Source organism: Tauraco erythrolophus, chromosome 2, assembly GCF_009769465.1.
Source record: "Tauraco erythrolophus isolate bTauEry1 chromosome 2, bTauEry1.pri, whole genome shotgun sequence".
In the NCBI taxonomy this organism is placed as follows: domain Eukaryota; kingdom Metazoa; phylum Chordata; class Aves; order Musophagiformes; family Musophagidae; genus Tauraco; species Tauraco erythrolophus.
In genome coordinates this window covers 133,077,971-133,097,304 of record NC_141466.1, presented here as the reverse complement: position 1 = coordinate 133,097,304, position 19,334 = coordinate 133,077,971, and the positions used below count along the sequence as shown (strand labels likewise).

The following is a 19,334-nucleotide window of genomic DNA, read 5'->3' as shown; positions in this document are numbered from 1 at the left end:
TTCCCTCACCAGTACCCTGCTATTCCCCATATCCCTATCAGCTTCAGCAGGCAAGTAGGAGCTGGAGCCGGAGCTGATTTGGGGCGGCCTGGCCCCTAGCCGCTTGCAAGCTGAACGATGTCTCTCAGGATGAGTCATGCAGCTACGTTACAAGTGCCTTTTAGAGCTCTTCTGTCAAATTTGGTTAAAATTGGCCAGTGAGGTTAATGGTGAGAGAGATGAACTGACAGACACATGCATCATGGTACTGCACAAAATTCTTTCCTTAGGAAGCCAGCCTAAAAATAACACTCCATCTCCTGCTAGCTGTCAGTCTGTTTAAATTCACCACTTGCTTTTACGGTTCCAACAGTATTTATCTGGCCAGTGTAGTTTAGGTATTTTTTTTTTCCACTTTACCCTTTTCTCAGAAACATGTTACACAGAAGCAGCCACCCGCCAAGTGACCCTCAGTATCTGGTGGATTACAGCACAGCCAGGCAACGATCTGAGCTTCTCTAAGCTGCCTGGAGGAATCTAGTTTTATTTTCACCCTGCTCCTACACTATCGTTAATTGGGACACAATCCCAGCTAGGTCCAACTTAAGTTGCTATGTTTTGAGGCTTGGCTTGTGTAATCAGACCTCCCTGCAGGGTATGCAGCTTTGCACGGATTAATTTGTGCTCTGCATCTGAGAGCTCTGACTGAAACAGAAGGGTCTTCCGGAGAAAGCATCTAAGCTGAGGAAAGTCCTCCTTGGCGATGGAGAGCCCACCTTAACCTCCCAGTCACTGCTCTGATGATCACCTACCAACAGAGATGTGGATGAGCAGAACTGCAAGAAAGTTCTCCCTTGCGCCGGGCAGCGCACATACAGCATCGTTTTAGAGCAGCTGACTGCGGTCTCCTCTCAGCTCAAGGCTGGTGGGGACCACGTGAGTTTCCCGGGTGTCACGCACTTAAGGACTGCGGAATCCCTTGATCACACTTCCCGTAAGTGGGGAGTTGCTTTGGGAGCGTGATGCTCTGACCGACTTGGTGCTGTGAGAAAGTGTTTCAAATCCTCTTCCCCTCCCCGCTCGGACCTTCCCAGAGGGAAGTGGTGTTGCACGACTAACCAGAGTGAAGGTAATGGCAGAGAACCTGCAGCTGAGGACACCAAGAGTTGGCCTGGCCACCAACCCAGGGGGCTGGAGGCAAGTCCTTTCACGCTACGTCCTGGGGACGGCGCGGCAGGGAGCGCAGGAGGGCGGACAGGAGGGGAGAGGGCTGCGCGTGCCGAGCTCGGCGCGGCACGGTTCGGCTGTGCTACGGCACAGTGGAGGAACGGCAGTGAAGGTAAACTGTGTGTCCATCCTGCTTTGACGGGGCCAGATCGAACCACCTCCAGGGTGGCCCTGCCGTGGGATAACGGCACTTTTTCAGAGCTGCTTCACCCAGCCGGGGTTCCCCGCCATCGGTCCCACGCATGCCGAGGGAAGGGCCAGGAACCGTAATGGATGTTACAGGCGCTTAGCAGTTCCATTTCAACTCTGAACAACAGCCAGGGAAACGCGGAGGTTCCGAGAAGCAGCAGCAGGTGAGTTACCTATGACAGACGTGAAGAGCTCAGGAGCAGAGCTTCCTGCGGCCATGAAGGTTGCCCCGGCCACATCTTCACTAAGATGCAAGCGCTGCAGAAAAACACATCAGAGTCATTGATTACAACACTGGGAGGCTGACGAAATTCAACTAGAAGCATTAAACTGTCCAACAAGAGCAGGAAACAGCTGATACGCATAAAGTTTTATGTTAATAAAGCGTTAAGCATATGGGAGAAGTCATCACAGGCATTGGCTACCTAAACTAGCATCTCCTGGTAGAGAGGGCAAGTTGTCGCTGCAATACCCTTTACAGAGGAGAGGAAGAGCAGTACTCTGGACAACAGCGAGGCAGTTTCACCAGTGACAGCTCTTTGTCTCCTGCACGACCCCAACAACACACACCTCATCTCATCTGCTTTGGGCTGTAAAGGGCAGGGCTGGAGCTCAGGCTTGGTTCACCCCCAGCCACCTTCCCTGCTGTCATTCCAGCCTTGGACATGGAACCTCTCCTCACTCCCTTTCACCTGGATCACCATCGAAGATACTTACCTTCTACAGCGCCCCAGCAGCGCCCAGGGACTATCTGGAACAGGAGTTCTGGAAGGGAAAGGATCCACTACTCTACGAGAACTTCATCAGCACACGCTGTTTCCGAAGATGTACTTGGTTAATTACTTCCTTTATGTTTTCTGCATTCCCATCGGCACAAGTGGCTGCTCAGCAAACGCCACAAGGCTGTTCAGGACCCCACGCCTTGCTGGCACCTTCCGCAGTTTAACGAGCAGCTAAAAAGGCCCCCCCGCCACACGGCCGTAACCCGCCGAGCGGTTACTACACAAAGCCGGCTCGTCACACGCGTGCGCGGCGGCGGCTGCCGCTGTACGAGCAAGGGGAAAGCAGCTGAGGGTGGTGGGGCCGTTCCCCTAGCAGAACCGGCTGTTCGAGGCAGCACACCCAGCCCCGCAGGATGGAGGACGCCGTCCTCTCCCCTCTGCAGCGGTGCAGGGTTCCTCTGCAACTTTGACATTACAAAAGCACATTTGCACAGAGACAAGGATCGCAGAAATCCTCCCACCAACTTTCTCTGGATTGAAGATCCCACAAAGGACATTCTAGGCCTGTAAGAGAAGATAACTCTGACCACCGACGATACACACGTAACAAAAAATTTTGTACATGTGTTACGGGGACAAGGAAAAAGAAAAAGATGTGGCCTCACCAGGAATGTTTTTTAAGCAGGAGACCACAGCACCGCTGCACTGCTATAAAAGCTTGTGGAACCTGATTAAACGCAGCTTTATGGAAAATGATTTTAAATAGGATTAAAACTATTGTAGAAGAAGTTCATAGGACCAGAAGTAGATCCCAAAGGCCAGTTTCTTCTGCAGGATTCTCTACGGAAACACAGAGACAGTCATCCTACAATAGTGGGTCTGCAACTCCACGGTGTCTTTTGAAAGAAAAGATCGTCAACCAAGGAAACCAGCTGTGCTGGACCTTCTAGGGGGTGGTTTAATTTAAAGCTATAGTAGATTCCCTCGAGGCCAGTTCCTAGATAACTCGTTGCAATGCACATGATGATTAAGTCAATACAATAGTGCAGAAAACACATCACGCTACGTAGGAGGCAAAAATGTAATCTCTGGTATTTGCAGACAAATGTTTGCAATTGAGGGATGACGTTAGCTGCGTCATGTCACCAATAACAGAGTAGCTGGGCAAACGCGAGTATGAGCTGTTTCAGAAAACAAATGAAAATAGGGGTTTTATTTTAAGTACATCTGAACGACGACAGCATGTGAATGTCTACCATAGCGAGCGCTCTGGAAAAAATTCTCATCTCAGCACACACATTTGGGAGCACAAATGCCTTGTTGGTTTAACTCAACAACCGCTTTCTAAACTAGATGAAACTAAGCCAGAAAAGGGCATTTATTTTAGAATTAGTGCATCTAAACTGTGAGCAACTGTAGAATAACTATTGGTTGACCTCCAAGACCAAAAAAGCCTTCAGGCAGGAGGTTTGAATTCTTTTGTGCTGGATAGGACAGTAGGTGGTAGTTGGATTACTGATGGTGGATCTTAGGTCAGCAGCAAGTCATGACCACTCACAGCTGTTTGCATGCTGAGCACATTACATGTACCACCTACGCAGTATGACCTCTTGGACGTGAGTGTCTGCAAGCGCTCTCTCCTCCCTCCCTCTCTCTCGATTACTTTTGGTGCATTAACAAACAAGCGAACACCCTTGAAAACACCACAAGTCTTATCTCATCAGGTGACGGAGGAAGACTCAGGTACTGTCTTCTTCCTCACAAAGCAGCCCTGACTCTCCAAGTCAGCCCACTCATTTCACAGGGTCTTTATGCGGAGAGAGTATTGGTTGGTGTGAGCAATGGTGGTAGCATCTGCTGTCACTGGGCAGGGATAAAACCTTCCCTTTCCTAGAAAAATAGGCAAGAGTGGATGCTAACAAAGCCTGCAGAGGCCTTTGCAAAGTGACCCAAGCCTATTCCCACACACTCTTGGGTGCTAACATCAAGGACAAACCAAGGAAAGCTGGATGTTTGAAGACAGGCCATTCTGGAATGATAAAATCAAAAGTAGTTGGATCAGGAATGTCTATTTCTTTTGCTATCATGTAACTACAGAACCACTTAATTATGCATAAAATACATAAATAAAAGGACTTGAATGCTCCCAGTGGTCACCTATGGGGTGAGACAAATCTTTTTTTAGGAGAGAATCAAGTAGGAGAAATAGGAATAGTAAAATTCTGATCCATTTATATGACCCAGTTAATAATCACTAATGACACAGTATGTTTCTTCTGAACAGTGACTTCTTAATACAAGTATGCTAGATCTAGTGTTCTACCACTAAGTATTCTCTTTCATGCACAATTGAATAAAACTTATCATCTTATTTTATTGGTGGTATTGGGCAACACAACAGTTCAGAACTGTTAAAGCACGAGGAGTTGTTATGTCCCATTGAGAAGAAAAACAAATAACCAAAAAGTTATTATAACTAAGATCTGGTCAACTGGAAGTAGCCTTCCAGGACTCAGAGGCTTGGGAATACAACGTTACAGTCACATGGGGAGGGTGTCTGCTTTTTAGACATCAGATGTCTGTACAAGCCCAAACACACCTGAGAATTTGTCAGAAGAACAAATGGCACGCTTGCACCTCTATCACCAACCTCCTGGGGCAGGCGGAGAGATGCACAGATCCCGCACCTGAAGAAAGCTACTGATGGCGAAAGGAGAAGGACGTCTCCGGTCTGAGCGCCTCTTGTTTGCAATAACCAAGTTTACCACCAGTAAAGTTAGAAACCGCTAACACCGCGCGTGGTGTTTCCTACCATGATTTGTAAATACAGTTGAGGACCAACATTTCTGCTGATGAGTGCAGGAAACAGAGGTGTGGAGAAGCGGTGAAGCTTGTCCGAGGTCACTCGGAGAGTCAGGGCAGAGCTGTCGCAGGAGCGAGCACTCCGTGGACCCAGATCAGACCTCTGTGTCGTAAGGCAGGCCACTAACCCCCGTAGATGGGGTTTAACGAGTGTTCAGTCAAGAGAAATTATAATCTCTGGGTGGCAGACCTGCCCGTGGGCATATCGATGCCACCCTAGGACACAAGCCTGTCCTGGACACCAGTTACTCGGCTCGAGTTTCGTTCACCTACAGAGACCCGTACTGGCCTTCTAGACCCACGTTCCCTTGCTCCAGAGAGGGGAGGTTAAATAACTCAGCATGTCTACATCGCCGGCATCTCCCATGCCCGCTTCCACATCAACATCACCGTTCCCTCCCCCTGAACCTTGCAGTGGTTCTCCCTAGATTCAACTTTTCAGGACAGAAGCTCCTGCCTTGTGTTGCCACCCTCCAGGTACCTGAATACCTGTGCACGAAAATAGTGGGATTTCCTGGGGAGGTTTTTCTTGATGATGCAAACAAGGCTTGTCCGGCCAGGTGCTGAACTACAAACATCAGGTTAGTTTAGAGACAGCTTCCATCAGGGCTGTCAGCACAAATGACGTCTCCTGCCATCTCCCACACCTCCTGCCAGGGCCGGGCACAGTCCGTGCCCTGGTGAGTGACACTTTCTGCCTGGCAGGTGGGCAGGAGTCTCCTCCAGCTGACAGAGACGTCCAACTGGCAAGACCAAACCATATTTCTACATGCAGTGATTTCCTTGCCCAAGATGGGCACTGGAGAGGGCTCGCAGTCACTTCAGGCACATGGTCTGCATTCACCCTGTAGCTGTCCGAGCTGATCTGGGCTGAAATGTACTCCTTGTCTTCTAAAATTTCAGCGTGCCGTCCTTAGCAAAAGAAGGACAGAGTCCACTGCAACCACTAGAAGTGTTCTAAGAGGTTCTTCCCAGCTGACCGAGCTGTCCCTGCTGCTTTACAGCTCACACCAGCACAACCCAAGGAATGAAACTCAGGGCTTTGAAGCAAAGGTACAAGATCTATGATTTCTACTGCGGTAGATCATCAGCGGTTTTAATTAGTATCAGCTAAGGGAAGGGCCTAGTGTTTTGGAAGAGACATCTGCAAAGACACACCAACACGAGGGCCCAGCAGCTATCACCGCACGAACGGCTGGAGCACCTCGAGAGCCATCGGCCCGTGAATTCTCGCGCTGGGCACCGCACGAGCAAAGCTGCAAGGCCCCGGGAAGCGAGCACGCCGCACGTCTGCAGCGTCCTGAACCTAAGCCAAGACTTCATGCCTAACCAAAGCCCAAGCAGCCAAACCCAGCTGTGGTGTGGGTGGGCTCGGGCAGCCCTGCTGGGGCTGGGCGGGCACTCCCGGCAGCGCCTGCACCAGGAGCTGCGTGCAGCTCCTCGCCAGCCGGGCAGTAGGAGCAGGAGGGAGGTGCAGCCCCCCCAGTCCCATGGGGCCAGGAGCACATGCAGGGGCAGGACCCAGCTCTCAGGCAGCCGGCTGACAGCCTGGCATCTCTCTCTCCCCTGGGTGCCTTTTTGTCTTTAAACACCAACACATCTAAACTCTCTTCCGTGTTTTTTCTTTGCCAGCCTGACACTTGGGAGGTTTCTAAGTTTTACGTTAATGGTATATGAAACTCAGAAACACCCCGTGGATCAGTATTTCCATGCAAAAGTCAAGAAGTAAAAGGTTATCGCCTTCCAAGTTCCAGGAGAACGGCATGACATGCCCAAAGCCATAACTGAACCAAAGCTCTGCTCTCTACATGGGCAGCAAACAACATCCCAATCCTCTCACAGTGCCCTGCAGCCGGATCCTACCTCACGGGAGGGTTTCTGAGCTGGAGAGGCAGGAGCACATCAGCGGTGAGCGGCAGAGCACAGGACAAGCTCACAAGCTCTGCTGGGCCCATTACCTGGAGACCTGCGCTGCAGCGAGCGCTGCCGGGAGCGCCCAGCGTGCAGCTGACTTTGGGAATCACTGCTCTAGAAAACGTCGTGTTCGCTACGTTACAAATTGCCTCCGTTTTTAAGAAGTGGTGTGATGCACAGGTAGGAACTGTTCTGTGAGAGGCGATGGCTAGCTTCAGGAGGGAGCCTCAGCCAATTTTACCCACCAGCAGACTCCCAGCCCATCTCCTGCGAGTGAAAACACGCAGCGGAGCCAACGCACACACGCAGCGTTGAGCAGCCAAGCGAGAAGCAAGGGGAACACTCTAAGGCAACAGCTAACACACAATCAGCACGTTCTGAGGCTCTCAAGGAGAACCACTGCTAAAGCAGCACACGAGCTTAAGTAACATCTTCTAATACTTACTTCGCAAATCTTCTCCAATGAAGGGACGAAGAAATCATCGCAGACAATTGCCAAAGCATAAAACATATACACGGCCTGCAAAAGAAAAGAGAAAACGTTGAGTCTAGAGATTGCCAAGCAGAAACGAGCTGCGGCGTCCCAACTCATCTTAGGTTTGTTTTGGTACATGTTTTTAAAAAATAAAAATGCTCTTGCAAGAAGAATTCACGGGCTCTCTGGGATTTAATAGAAAGATCATGAAATATTTATCCAAAAGTTCTTACAAGCTATCAAAAGCTACCAACATTTTATCATGATCATAGAGACTTTTAAAAAAAAATATTCTCTGGATACTGCTAAGCCACACTTCAATGTTTTTCCCTTCCCTTTCTTCCCCATTGCACAGCACAAGGCTTTTTATGATTGCATTCTGTGAAAACGTAAACCCTAGAGGAGTGATTTTTGAAATGCTAGTGTTTTGAAAACCCAGGGATGATTCTTGCTGAACTCCACACAGGAACAACTTCCAAATGACTGACACGCAAGGGAGAACACAACATTTGAAGGGATACCTAGTGAATCAACTCTTCAATTTCATGCAAGAAGCATTTAATCTGTATTTCTGTATATCTGTATATCCACGTTACCATCTTGGATCTCGTTCCCAGCAGACTGCCGTATCGGCAGAGGTTTATTTACTGCAAAAGCACACCTGCAGAAGAGAGGTTCTTAAATCTGGGGCGTGTAAACAGAGAGGAGAGGCTCAGGGCACAAGGCTGGAACAAACCGCACTGCAGCAGCTGGGCACAAACCAGCTGTGTCCAAAAACGGGGGCGTGAAAAGCTGTGCAGGGTGAGGCAGGAGAGGGGAACACCAGAGCTCCCCCTCTCCCACTCCCCCCGGGAGCTGGGGGTCACCCTGGCAGAGGGGCTGCACCCCACGCTCAGGCCAGCAGCACCTCAACGAAAACGATGTCCCCCCACATCCCCGTGTGGCACGAGGCCACCGCTGCGGAGACAATCCCAAAGGAGCATCACGGCCGTGCCCAGCCCGGCCCCAGGGCTGCCTCACAGCTCCACAGTCCCGTGGCAGCATCCGCATTCCCGTCCGGCCACGGCTTTACACCCCTGCTCTGACCCGATCACGCAAATCCCCCTCACACCGGAAACGTACATCTCCGTAATATTTTGCTAGGTTTTCAGTGCATGTGATTGTTTCTGTGGGTGCTTTTTTCTTTTTTTTTTAAAGATAGAGCTTCTCACCTGGAGAGCTACCTGTACCAGCCCTGAAAGCAAACAGCCCAAGAAAGAAGTAATTCTGGTATCTGGTCCAAAGCAGGTGAGCACGCACCCATCCCTTTCTTTTTCAAAATCATTCACAGGCATTACAATGTTATTTCTCTTTCCACTCCCAAAGCGAAACAAAACTACTTTAAAGTTCAAAGACAGCTCCATCTTTTTGTAACACCTGCCAAGCACCACTACAGAATTATTTTTACAAGTAGGGTAGCTCCAGTGAATAACTAGAGCTCAGTGACGTGGACGATATTTATAGAAAAAGTGTCTTAATCCTATTGAAGCACAGAGTTGTTATCAGATCACCAACAGATCCTCCTGCTTTGCTCATTTTCGAATTTTACTGTCGAAGCTCGGGCGATGGGACGAGACACAAGTATTTCTTCTGGAGGGAAAGTGGCAATAAAAACGGCCTTTGCGTTTTTGTTCTTGTTTCAGTTTTCCAGGAACAGTTTTAAATCCCCCGAACCCCAGATTCGAACTTGCCATAATTTAATTACAACTTTACTGCAAAAAGCAGGCAAATTCTGTGAAAATCTCAGCCATGAAAACTTTTCAAGCTCAAAAATAATCCAAGTACATTTTCTTTTTCAGGATTAGCGATGGGAATTTCATCATAATGGATGATTTTGACACCATGTTGAAGATCCAGTGTTAGACTGTCACTTAGGACAGTTCCTGTGCTCCTCTGTTACTACTCATAAGCATGAATAAACGTAACTTATCCTTTATGAAACCTTTTCACTGCAAAACAGAGGACCACGGACGCAAGCAAAACCCCATGCCTCCGGCTCCGCCACGGGCAGCAGAGACCTCGACCTTGTCAAAGGGAGCGGTAGCTGCTGACACGACACCAACAGATAACGGCATGAACAGAGATAAAGGAAGCCAGTGGCTCACAGACATCGTGCATCATAGGAGTACGGATCAGAAACAGTCCCAGAGAGTTACGTGGCCAAATCCCATCGAAACACAACGGGTGCCCAACTTCAGCCTGGGTTTTTTCATCTGCTAATCATATTAACCTGCAGTGGGTCCTGCCATCATTCCTCCTTCCCAAACACACAGCAATGCCTTGCAAGAACACTAACCCCTACATCATCATCCCTATAAATTGAGCGGGTCTTCTACATTTGACACATCTCCAGTCGCAGAGTGCGGGGCATCATATGGTCGCTTGGGCCTCCTGTGATCTGCTGCTGGGGTAGCCAAGCTCTCCTGAAGGGGGCAAGGCAGTAGGGACGGAGGGAAGCCAACAAACCAGAAAAGCATGCGCTCAAAAGCCAAACCAGGTCACTTCAGCACCCGCCTCCACACATGGCACACACACACACGAAGTCTTTGCCTCCTGTAGGTTCACATCGTTTTTTCAGACCGTGCGAAGTCACTGTATCATACACGTCGCTCACCAGGAACACCATCGGTCTGGGTGGACTCTGGGTAAAAGTTCAAGTTTAGGCAAATCCTTCCGAGAGCTTCTAAATGAGCATTGCAAGGATGTGAGGGGTGGGCTGGCACTGTCTCCAGTGCAAACAAGAACGGCAAGGCACGTCCGTGTCCCGGTAACCACAGCAGGTACAAAAGCGACGTCTCATTGCGTGCTGATTTTCAGAGGGCACAACCACAACCCAAAAAGGTGACAAGGGAATTTTCGTTTGTCCACCCACGCTTATATGTTTGTAGGATCAGGTACAAGGGAAAAGGCAAAAAAGCAACTGCAGTGAGCAGGGAGCAGAAAAGTGAAGGTGAAGACAGTGCTGCCAGGTGGTGGGGAACGCCGTGCTGCCGTGCCTGCCGAGAGCACGAGCCACGGGCTGCCGGGCTCCGTAAGGTTGTTGTGGGTGACGTCAGCAAACTTTAATACCCAGCTGACAGAACAGATCAGGCGGAACCCACTCTGCCTTATATGCTCGAGCATTTATTTTTAATGACTTCATTGTTGTGACAATTTGGGGTTTGGCTGGGAGTCTTCCCTAATTTTATTTAACTGGCTTGAGCACAACACAGTATAAAACATCAAAATCTAAGGAGTATCTGGCTAGAAAACAGCTTTGTTCACAAACTAAAACACTGGAAATTACCCTTGGTAAACCAACGCATGAGGACAATAACTTACCTCCTTAAAAGTTGTTTGGGGGTGGTGGTGTGTGTTTGTTTTTTTATACAAACAAAACAAAATAAGGCTTAGAGTTTGGGCCAGCAGGAACGCAACCAAAAAAACCTAATTTTATGAAGTCAGACTCGGAAAGATGGAGCCTAGACCCATAAAACTGCCAAGTCCGGGCTATTTTATGTGAAAAAGAGAAAGACAGCCAGCATCAGGGCAAGCCCATCTGTTCTGTGTGTCCAACGTGGGGAACGCAAAAAGCACGGCTTTAACATTTTGCAGCTGATTAGGTGGTATCAGCTTCCACCTACATTAACGTGAGAATCCAGCAGGGTCTCACTGCTTCTTCCTTCAACACATGCAGGTCTGTCCCCGCAGGCACCGTGGGAGCGGCGGGTCTAGCACGGGCGAGGAAAGCAGCAGGGCAGCACTTGCTGAAGCCTGTTCCACCCGAAAACAGCCGTCGGGGATAACGGCAGTGGTGGGGGGAACACGGGTGTGCGACGGGCAGAGCTGGAGCGTGACGTGTCCAACGGCAGCAGGGGACAACGTGATGGACAGAACACAAAAAATAAGCTGCAGCCTTAGCATCGTTTGGCTGTGTTTGGCTCGAAGTGAAGACATGGAAGTCTTTAAACAGGCCATCTACTTTAAAGACACTCTTCCTCCCCAGAAGGACACTAAAAAATTACAAAACATAATGGCCCTGTATAAAAGGATTACAAATACCAGATTAAGTATTACATTAGGATTGCTTTCAAAATTATGATTCTAACAAACAAGCATCAGAGAAGTAACTGCAATCTCTGCATCAAAGCAGATTAAATATCTTACTTGAAATACATGTTCCGTTGTGCAGGACATAAACGATAATTTCTCATGTTTGTCCAGCGCTCCTTTGAGTTTCCCGTGCCAGTCTTCAGACTCCGGTTAAAACTTGCTTTACTGAGCCAAAGCAAGAAGCTTTTCATAAGAAAGCTTAAACGCTGCAGGGGCCAGCAATTCCCACAGCCTTGCCCTCTTCCCAGGGACGGAGGAGGTGACCATCTCCGGCTGCTCCCCTGCAGAGCTCCGGCCCCAGGGGAGGTGGCACAGCCCAGGGCCATCACTGCAACCGGGCACAGGGCTTCCCTCAATGCCAACTGCATCACAGAACCACCGACAACTCCGTTATTGAAGAGAAACGGAAAGAACCACAACCACCAAACACGGAACCCGCAGAGCCCAATCTGGATGCGGCAGCTGGTGGCATCGCCAGGCGTCCCACAGCACGCTGCCCGTGTTGCCTGGCACGTCTCGGGCGCGCAGCCAGTGCGCTGCCAGAGCATCGTCCCGACTCGGCGTGGCTGGGCTTGACTCGGCGCAGAAATAGATGAAGACAGGATACATGCAGAGTGACCTACGTTTTCCGAGCGGCTCATGCAAGGGAGGCAGGTGCCCCTGTTCCCATGGCTACACGGAATGATGGCAAAGAGGAGCTGCCAGCATGGACATGGCTCCGTCGGACCCCTGGGCCCCGCTCGGTGCCCGGCAGCCCAGCTCTGCCCATGGAGGAGCTGACCTCGGCTCTCCGCACCGGCAGCGCGACGCATCCTGGCGCCACGTTCCAGATTTGCCCAAAGAGAGGCAGGAAAGGGGGAACTGAGACTGACCTGTGGAAAAGGCCGGGCTGAGGCAGGGTGGGGGGCAGAACAACAGAATTAGAGGTTTATCATCCCAACACAACGACAACCTCTTTCAACTCAGACCAAAGAGGGAGGATGCTAAAAGCCCGGGTGTGGGGGAGATCCTGGATTGCAGGCTGGGCGCCTGATCCTTTAGTGGTGAACAGCACCCGACTCTCCAAACCCAGACCCTGAACATCCCAAACCAGTGACGCAGCGGGGGTGTTACTATCCACAGCAGCATGCCCTCTTCTCAGAGAGGACAGGAAAATAATAGCAGTGAAGCAATTAGCTGATAAGCTCCAAAGAAGTATCCAGAGGGAAATTAAACACTATGGCTCCAAACCTGTAATACATTTCAGTGGCCCACTTTTCCTGTAAATTGAAGTAGTTTCAGCTCAGAACTAAAACTATTGCTAAACTGCTCCAGCCCAGTTTTTCCTAGATTTTTGAAGTGTTTGGGGACTTACTTTCATCTACATGAAGCATCAGATTATGTTAAATATTTCTGCACAGCCCCACCGTGGGATCTGCTGGGGTCTTTGTGCTCCCACTCCCATTACACAACAGGGAGAGGAGCCTTGGGAACTCCCCGGGAGGCCATCTCCTGCCTTGCCCCACGGCCCCGCTCGGAGCAGCTGCCCCCTGGTTCTGTGGTTGCTGCTAAACCAGCCTCACCTTGATGTCCTTCAAGAACAAACATGAAAGCTGGGCAAAGGAGAAGAAAGAACGTTTTTACTGAGATGAATACAAACAGTTTAAGGGGAGGTCAATAAACATGAGGAGCACGACTGTGATCTGCTACTCATCACTCCATTGTTCTCCCTACCATTACAAAGCTGCTTTGATTTTACAGTTGGTTTCCTCAAACCCACAAAGAAATTTCAAAGGAGACAACGCGACTCTGCCTGCATCCTTTCCCCCCCTCAAAGTGCATTTCTCTGCATGCTCTGATTTGACCAGACATTTGTAACGGTATCACTGGAGGGTAAAACAACAGAATTAGAGGTTTATCACCCCAACACAATGACAACCTCTTTCAACTCAGACTAAAGAGGTAGGATGCTAAATGCCCACGGTTGTCTATTTTCTCCAAGTATCATTTTTTTCTTTGACCATAGGTCACAAACAGTTACCCTGCTGCAGAAGGCAAAGCAGTTGTCACTGCTGCTTCTGATTCTCACTCCACCTAAGGGGCTGGACCAGGGCCACAGACGGCGAACTTGGGGACGCTCTTCTTGGGATTCAGAGAGCTGGCAGCTTGGGGCAGAAAGACACCGGGAACATTCCCAGCTGATGGCCACTGTCTCGGACCCGTACACCTTGTGACAGCCTCCGACAGCTGAGGGGGTGCCCCAGGTACTGCAGTGCTGGAAAGGGTGGATCCAGCTGGGTCCTGCACCTCGGGGACGCATGAGCTGGTGCGTGGTCTATCCATTTTCTTGGTCAGTAAAACCACTATGGAGAACGACGGAGTATCGATGGACCAAGGTACCTGTCCTGCTGCTAAAGGGGAAGAAACTGGATATGCTTCTGCTGAGTCAGCAGATGCTTACATCTAGTTCTCATTAAAAACGGATTTTTCTTTTTATTCTGAAGCAGGCAGTTCATCTTGAAATTTCAGTCCTCCAAACTTCATTTTGATAGAAGTTAAAAGTTTGTTCAGCTTATTCAGAACTGACAAAAAAGCCTGTGGAAAAATAAACTAACTTGAGAGCAATTAGGAATCATAATTTAAAGTAGACTGGAAAATAACCCAACTCATGGTTTATGTAGTCAACTGCATGAGAATACTGTGTGATTTCATTGTTACTAATAATGAAAAAATACAGTCTGGGTCTTGTCTCTTTTAAACAGGCTGGAAAAACACATTCAGAAGTACGGATCACACAGAGATTAAGAATGATTTTAGCAACTCATATTTCTAATGGTCTCATTATAAACCTATTTCTGTAACTCAAGAGATTTTTTAAAAAATAATTTTCGTGTTAAAATCTAAGAAATGTGAGGTTACAAGGTAGCAACGTGCTGCTATAATCATCATCTTTTGCCTAGAGTGGCTGCACAGGAGCCTGCTGGTTGTCTTTCACGTAGAGAGATGAATTTAACTGCGTATGGTTAATCCCCTCCCTAAACAACCCTCGTAACGCTTTGTCGCATTGCCCACAGCACAGTTACGAGGTGCCAACAGCCTACCAGTGTATTTCGAGGCCACATTACGATGTTTGCACACTTCCTGCAAAGTTAATACAGCTCCTTGAATTAACAGACCATCAGCAGTGACCTTTTCCTGCCAAAACGCAAAGGCTGTTGGAGGTGCAGAGCACTGCCTGCCAGGAAAACAAACAACTAGCGCTGGGGATGCCAATGCGCCGGCCGAGACGCGCGTCAAGGCAGGTGTGAAACCCCAGATGGCACGGCACGGCGCCACGCGCCGATGGCGGCAGCGGAGCGGACCCTGCACTCCTGAAATCAAGAGCGCCAAAGTCAGGAGAGAGCAGACCCAGGGCTGCCTGAGACACGCAGACGGGTCTCCGGGACGGCATTCCTTGAGACCGCTTCTCAGTTCCATCAGCGCCATCCCCGGCGCCTCTTTCATGCCCAGCCCAGGCCCCACGTTTGGACACTCAGGAGAGGGCACCGCGCTCGCCACCGGCACCCGGGACGCGCAAGAGCCACCACGCGTGGCGCTGACCCCCGTGATGTGGCTCGCCAGGGCCACAGCGATTTCCAACAATCCTGCACCACTCCTGGGCGGAAGCGGCTCGCAGCCCGTGGCGGGGACCGGCAGATTTGACCAGAGCCAGGCCAGTGAAACCCAACCTGCAGCTTCACCCATACCTACAGTGGAGGGGCTGAAGGTCCTCTGAAGGTCTCCCTCTTGACAACTGCAGAGAGACTCTGGGTGACTCACTGCTGCATGACATAACTTTGAGAGAGGGTTTATATGAATTTTTGGGAGTATTTTTGTGGGTGCTAAAAAGTCCAGCTCAGGTCCAGTACTCGTTTTTCAAAACATCTTAGAGCTCCATGTTCCCATGGACACTTGGAAGCCTCAAGCTTGCCAGACAAAAATCAATAGTGATGTTACTCAACAACTTATTGCAGCCGTTTAGCCGAAATAAAATCATAATACAGAGCACTCACATTACACATCCACTACAATCTAATTTATACTTAAAAAGAAATCATGAATCATTGCACATCGCTAACGGCGACTGCTCATTTAAGATGACTAAAAATTATGAAATGCTTTTAAACATTCATTAGAAGCAGGTGTTTTCTTGGCTGCTTAAGAGTGCCTCTTCCTTCCCAAGAAGAACCAACTTCACAGTTCTTCTTAAATTAAGATGTCATTAAAAAAGAAAAGAATTGTCTTCGTCTACCCAACAAAAGTCGAGGAACGGACTCGGAGGGACAGTGCTTCCCTCTGTGAGAGTACTGCAGCTGCTGAACGCAAGATCCTCTAACGCCAGCTAGGTGTCTAATGGACGGACAGACCAGGACTATTATTTAAATAAATTTATCTTGAATATCTTTAATTTTGGCCTTACCCATGCATATCACTTCCACTGACTTGTTTGGGGCAGAGATCACAAAACTCCAAGCCCAAAATTGCAGATTTCTGATATTAGTGAGGTCTTTAAAAATGCACCTATTAAAGCCTTGTTGGCACATTTCTGAACTTTGAGGCAAAGCCCTCTCCTGCCTGACATGCTCAAGAATTCCCAAGAGGATCCAAGACACCCTGCAGCTGGTAAAGGAGAAATTATGATCTGTTCTTTAGCATACTCAGGAAGAAAAAGTCACTTCAGCAACTTAACTACGCGGGGTAATTCTGGAGACCCAACCTTTTTCTATCTTTTTTTTCCTTTTTTTTTTTTTTTTTTTAATTAATCAAGATGATAATCTTTTTAAACAGAAACCCCTCTCCAACTTATTTCTCCTACAGCAATGTCATAAGGAGTGTCACAAGGATTTCTGAGAGAAGTTTCTGGGGATAAGACTTCACTTACTTTTGAAGGCAACTACCTGAATGTCCTCCCTCGACCTGCCAACACTGCAGCACCCTTGTGCTCGGAGGTGGAGGGCAGGGGACCACAGCAGGGGACCACGGCATGAGACCACAGCAGGAGACGATGGCAGAGGACCATGGTAGAGGACCACGGCAGGGGACCATGGCAGCCCACCAGCCCCAGCAAAGCTGGTCTGGCTGGAGTGAAGTAACTCACAGGAGTTAATTCACATGAGAGCAGCCACCTGTGCTCAGGGGCTGCACTGGGACTTTTAAAAAGGGTTATGTAAAACTGAAGTACGTTATACTCAGAGTAGTTACTGAAACTCAATCTCAGCCACGACTGAAAGCAGAAGGCCCTGTGGGTTCCAGGAGTGAGCGCACCGAGTCCTGTCCGCACCGATATGAGAAGAAAAGTCACAAAACTTACACAAAGGACGTGCAGGACCACAGCTCCATGCCTCCTGTCCTCATTCGTGAAGATGTCGTTGGGGAATTCGTGGAGAGCTGCAGAAAGAGGGGGAAAAGAAAGCTCAGATGTTTAATCAGCTACTCAAAACCACCGCATACGCCGTTCGGTAACATAACAAACAGTTGCCTGGACCCTTCTATCGGGCTTTTTCTCTACAGTAAGCTCAAAGGCAAAACTGTATTGCTCCAAATGAAGGATACAGGCTCTTACTCTGCACTAAGGCTGTAGGACTCGGATAGACTCTGTGGCCTAATTAGCTTCAGAAAAAGCATCTGTTGGTAGAAGCGAACCATGAAGAAACTTCACGCACATTTTGCAAACAGGCAGAAGTACTTCTGCCACACAGCACGTTATAAAGGGCAGATTTCCTTCCCCAGGGATGCTGTGACAGCAGACAGAGTAGGAAAGGCCCAAAAGGAGATCCTCCACTGACGGTCTGTCGGTGGTACTAAGCATGGCAATCTAAACGCAAACCCCAGGCGCTGTAAACCCTGTCTGGAGCAGTCAGCACGGGCACGCATGGGTAGATCTATACACACTACATTGCTTACACTTCTCCCAAAGCATCTCCCACCAGCCACTTCCAGAAGCAGGGTGCTGGGCTAGGTGGCCATTACATTCACTTCCTAACTTGGGCAGTTTTCCAAATAAGAAAGAGAGAAGAAAGGGACGTTTTGGAATGTGGAGGGAGAGGTGATGGAAGCAAGAACCACGACCTCACAGATGCCCGAGCACTCACGCTTTTGCTTTTCCCTCCTTACAGCAGCAAAAAGCACCAGCTCTGAAGTAACGAGCTTATGCCCAGCGGAGGTTTGCAGCTCACCCTGCCTTTATCACCTGCTTTAAGTCCAACAGAGTCATAAAGTCTTGGAAATGACACACTAACAAGCACCTGGGACAGCTGATGGCCCACTATGCCAACCCAGAAAACCACTCAGCAATTCAGTGTGTTCAATGTGCCTTCATTAAGAGCAATATATTTTTGTTAGATCAGCCGGTTCCCTTTCCAAAGTCAAGTAATCAGTGCAACAGCCGAAAAGAGCACACAATACAGTCGGATAACCTTTGTTGCAAAAACCGGTGTTCTATGCCAGTTAAAGATAAACTACTTCCACTTACTCAAATGCTTTACGACTGTTCTGGATGTTAATTAGATTATAAAGCACTTAAAGACAGTCTGTCAATTAGGTTGCAGGAATGGCTTTTGGTTATAAACTGAAAAAGATGATGTTTTGGCATTCCAAGTGCTTCTTAGTAATCCCAGGTTTGAATTGCTCAATAACAACAAAAATAACAGCTTCCTTCTAATGGTCAGTTCCGCACATTCAGCCTCGAGTTGGAAAAAGTCAAGCTGTGTTTTTCCTGGCTTTCACATCATTATCGTTAATAAAGCTCTGGCAACTGGAATTTAATTAGCAATTCCATAGATGATTAAATGGAAAAACAACCCAGCTCCCTCTCACAGCTCTGCTGCTGGTGAAGCAATAGCTGAGCAAAAGGAGGCTCCATCTTCGTTCAGTCACTAATGCAAGCAGGGGATCTAGCCAGGCATTGCATCCAAGGAGGAAAACATTGGGTTTTACACAAACGGTCCTTTTCCCAAAGGCTCCAGTTAATCCTGTTAATGCTACTCCTGTGCCTCGGTAAATGCTGTAACGGCTCAGGTCGGTGGGACGTTCGGGGAGAGCAGGGGCCGCCGGCACCTCGCCGGAGAAACGCCAAGCACGCGGGCAGCCCCAACGGCACACGGGGCAGAGGGTTTGGCCTTTCAGAAGGACCAGCAATACCTGTGGCTTTTTGTAACAAACCAGGCTGCTCCTGCCAGGAGCCGTAACTCTGTCCTGCCGAGGCAGAGCCAGTGCTGCCAGGAGGCCGTTCACCATCCCGCCCCTGGCACACGTACTGTGCCAGACACGCACAAAGCTGCTAAAAGCACGTCCAGGTGTGCAACCTAAAGAAACTAGTCAGACAGGTACCAGCACAAAGTCAGGAGTTAAAAAAAAAAAAACAACAAACAACACTAAACGCTACAAAAGATGCAAGACAATGAAGTTAAAACATCTGGCAAGGATTCATCTTTCCTCAGCAAAATGTTGTTATGTGAAAACCAAACGTTTTCATCACAGTTTTGTTTAAGAAATGTTCCTGACGATTCACCAGCCCGTAGGACATTGCAGAGGGAACACGGGGAGGTCTGTTTTTAGCAATATGCAAAACCGTTTGCTAACACACGCACACGCTTCCCTCTCCTTCCTGCACTCCCTCCTGCAGCTGCCGGAGATTTTGGCACGGCAATTCCTAACAGAGAGAGGCGATGAAAATCCAATCCCTTTATCAAGAATTTCCACTTCTTCAAGGAGACCGAAGTGCACCTAAGGTAAAAGCATACAGAAAAAATCCCCAACAGTATAAAAATAGACCAAGGCTGTCGCCGCTGGCAGAGGCGGGGAACCGGAGCCACCCT

At 49.0% G+C, this 19,334-nt stretch overlaps 1 protein-coding gene across 1 annotated transcript in view; it reads right to left on the bottom strand.

Annotated features, from left to right (window-relative positions):
* SLC24A3 (solute carrier family 24 member 3) overlaps positions 1-19,334 on the bottom strand; it is a 156,715-nt gene that overhangs the window by 47,122 nt on the left and 90,259 nt on the right. Inside the window, exons 3-5 of the mRNA XM_086626594.1 lie at positions 16,829-16,905; positions 7,339-7,413; positions 1,569-1,653 (exon numbers count right to left, since the gene is read on the bottom strand). Coding sequence (XP_086482720.1) covers positions 1,569-1,653; positions 7,339-7,413; positions 16,829-16,905 — 237 coding nt within the window. The remainder of the gene's footprint in view (positions 1-1,568; positions 1,654-7,338; positions 7,414-16,828; positions 16,906-19,334) is intronic.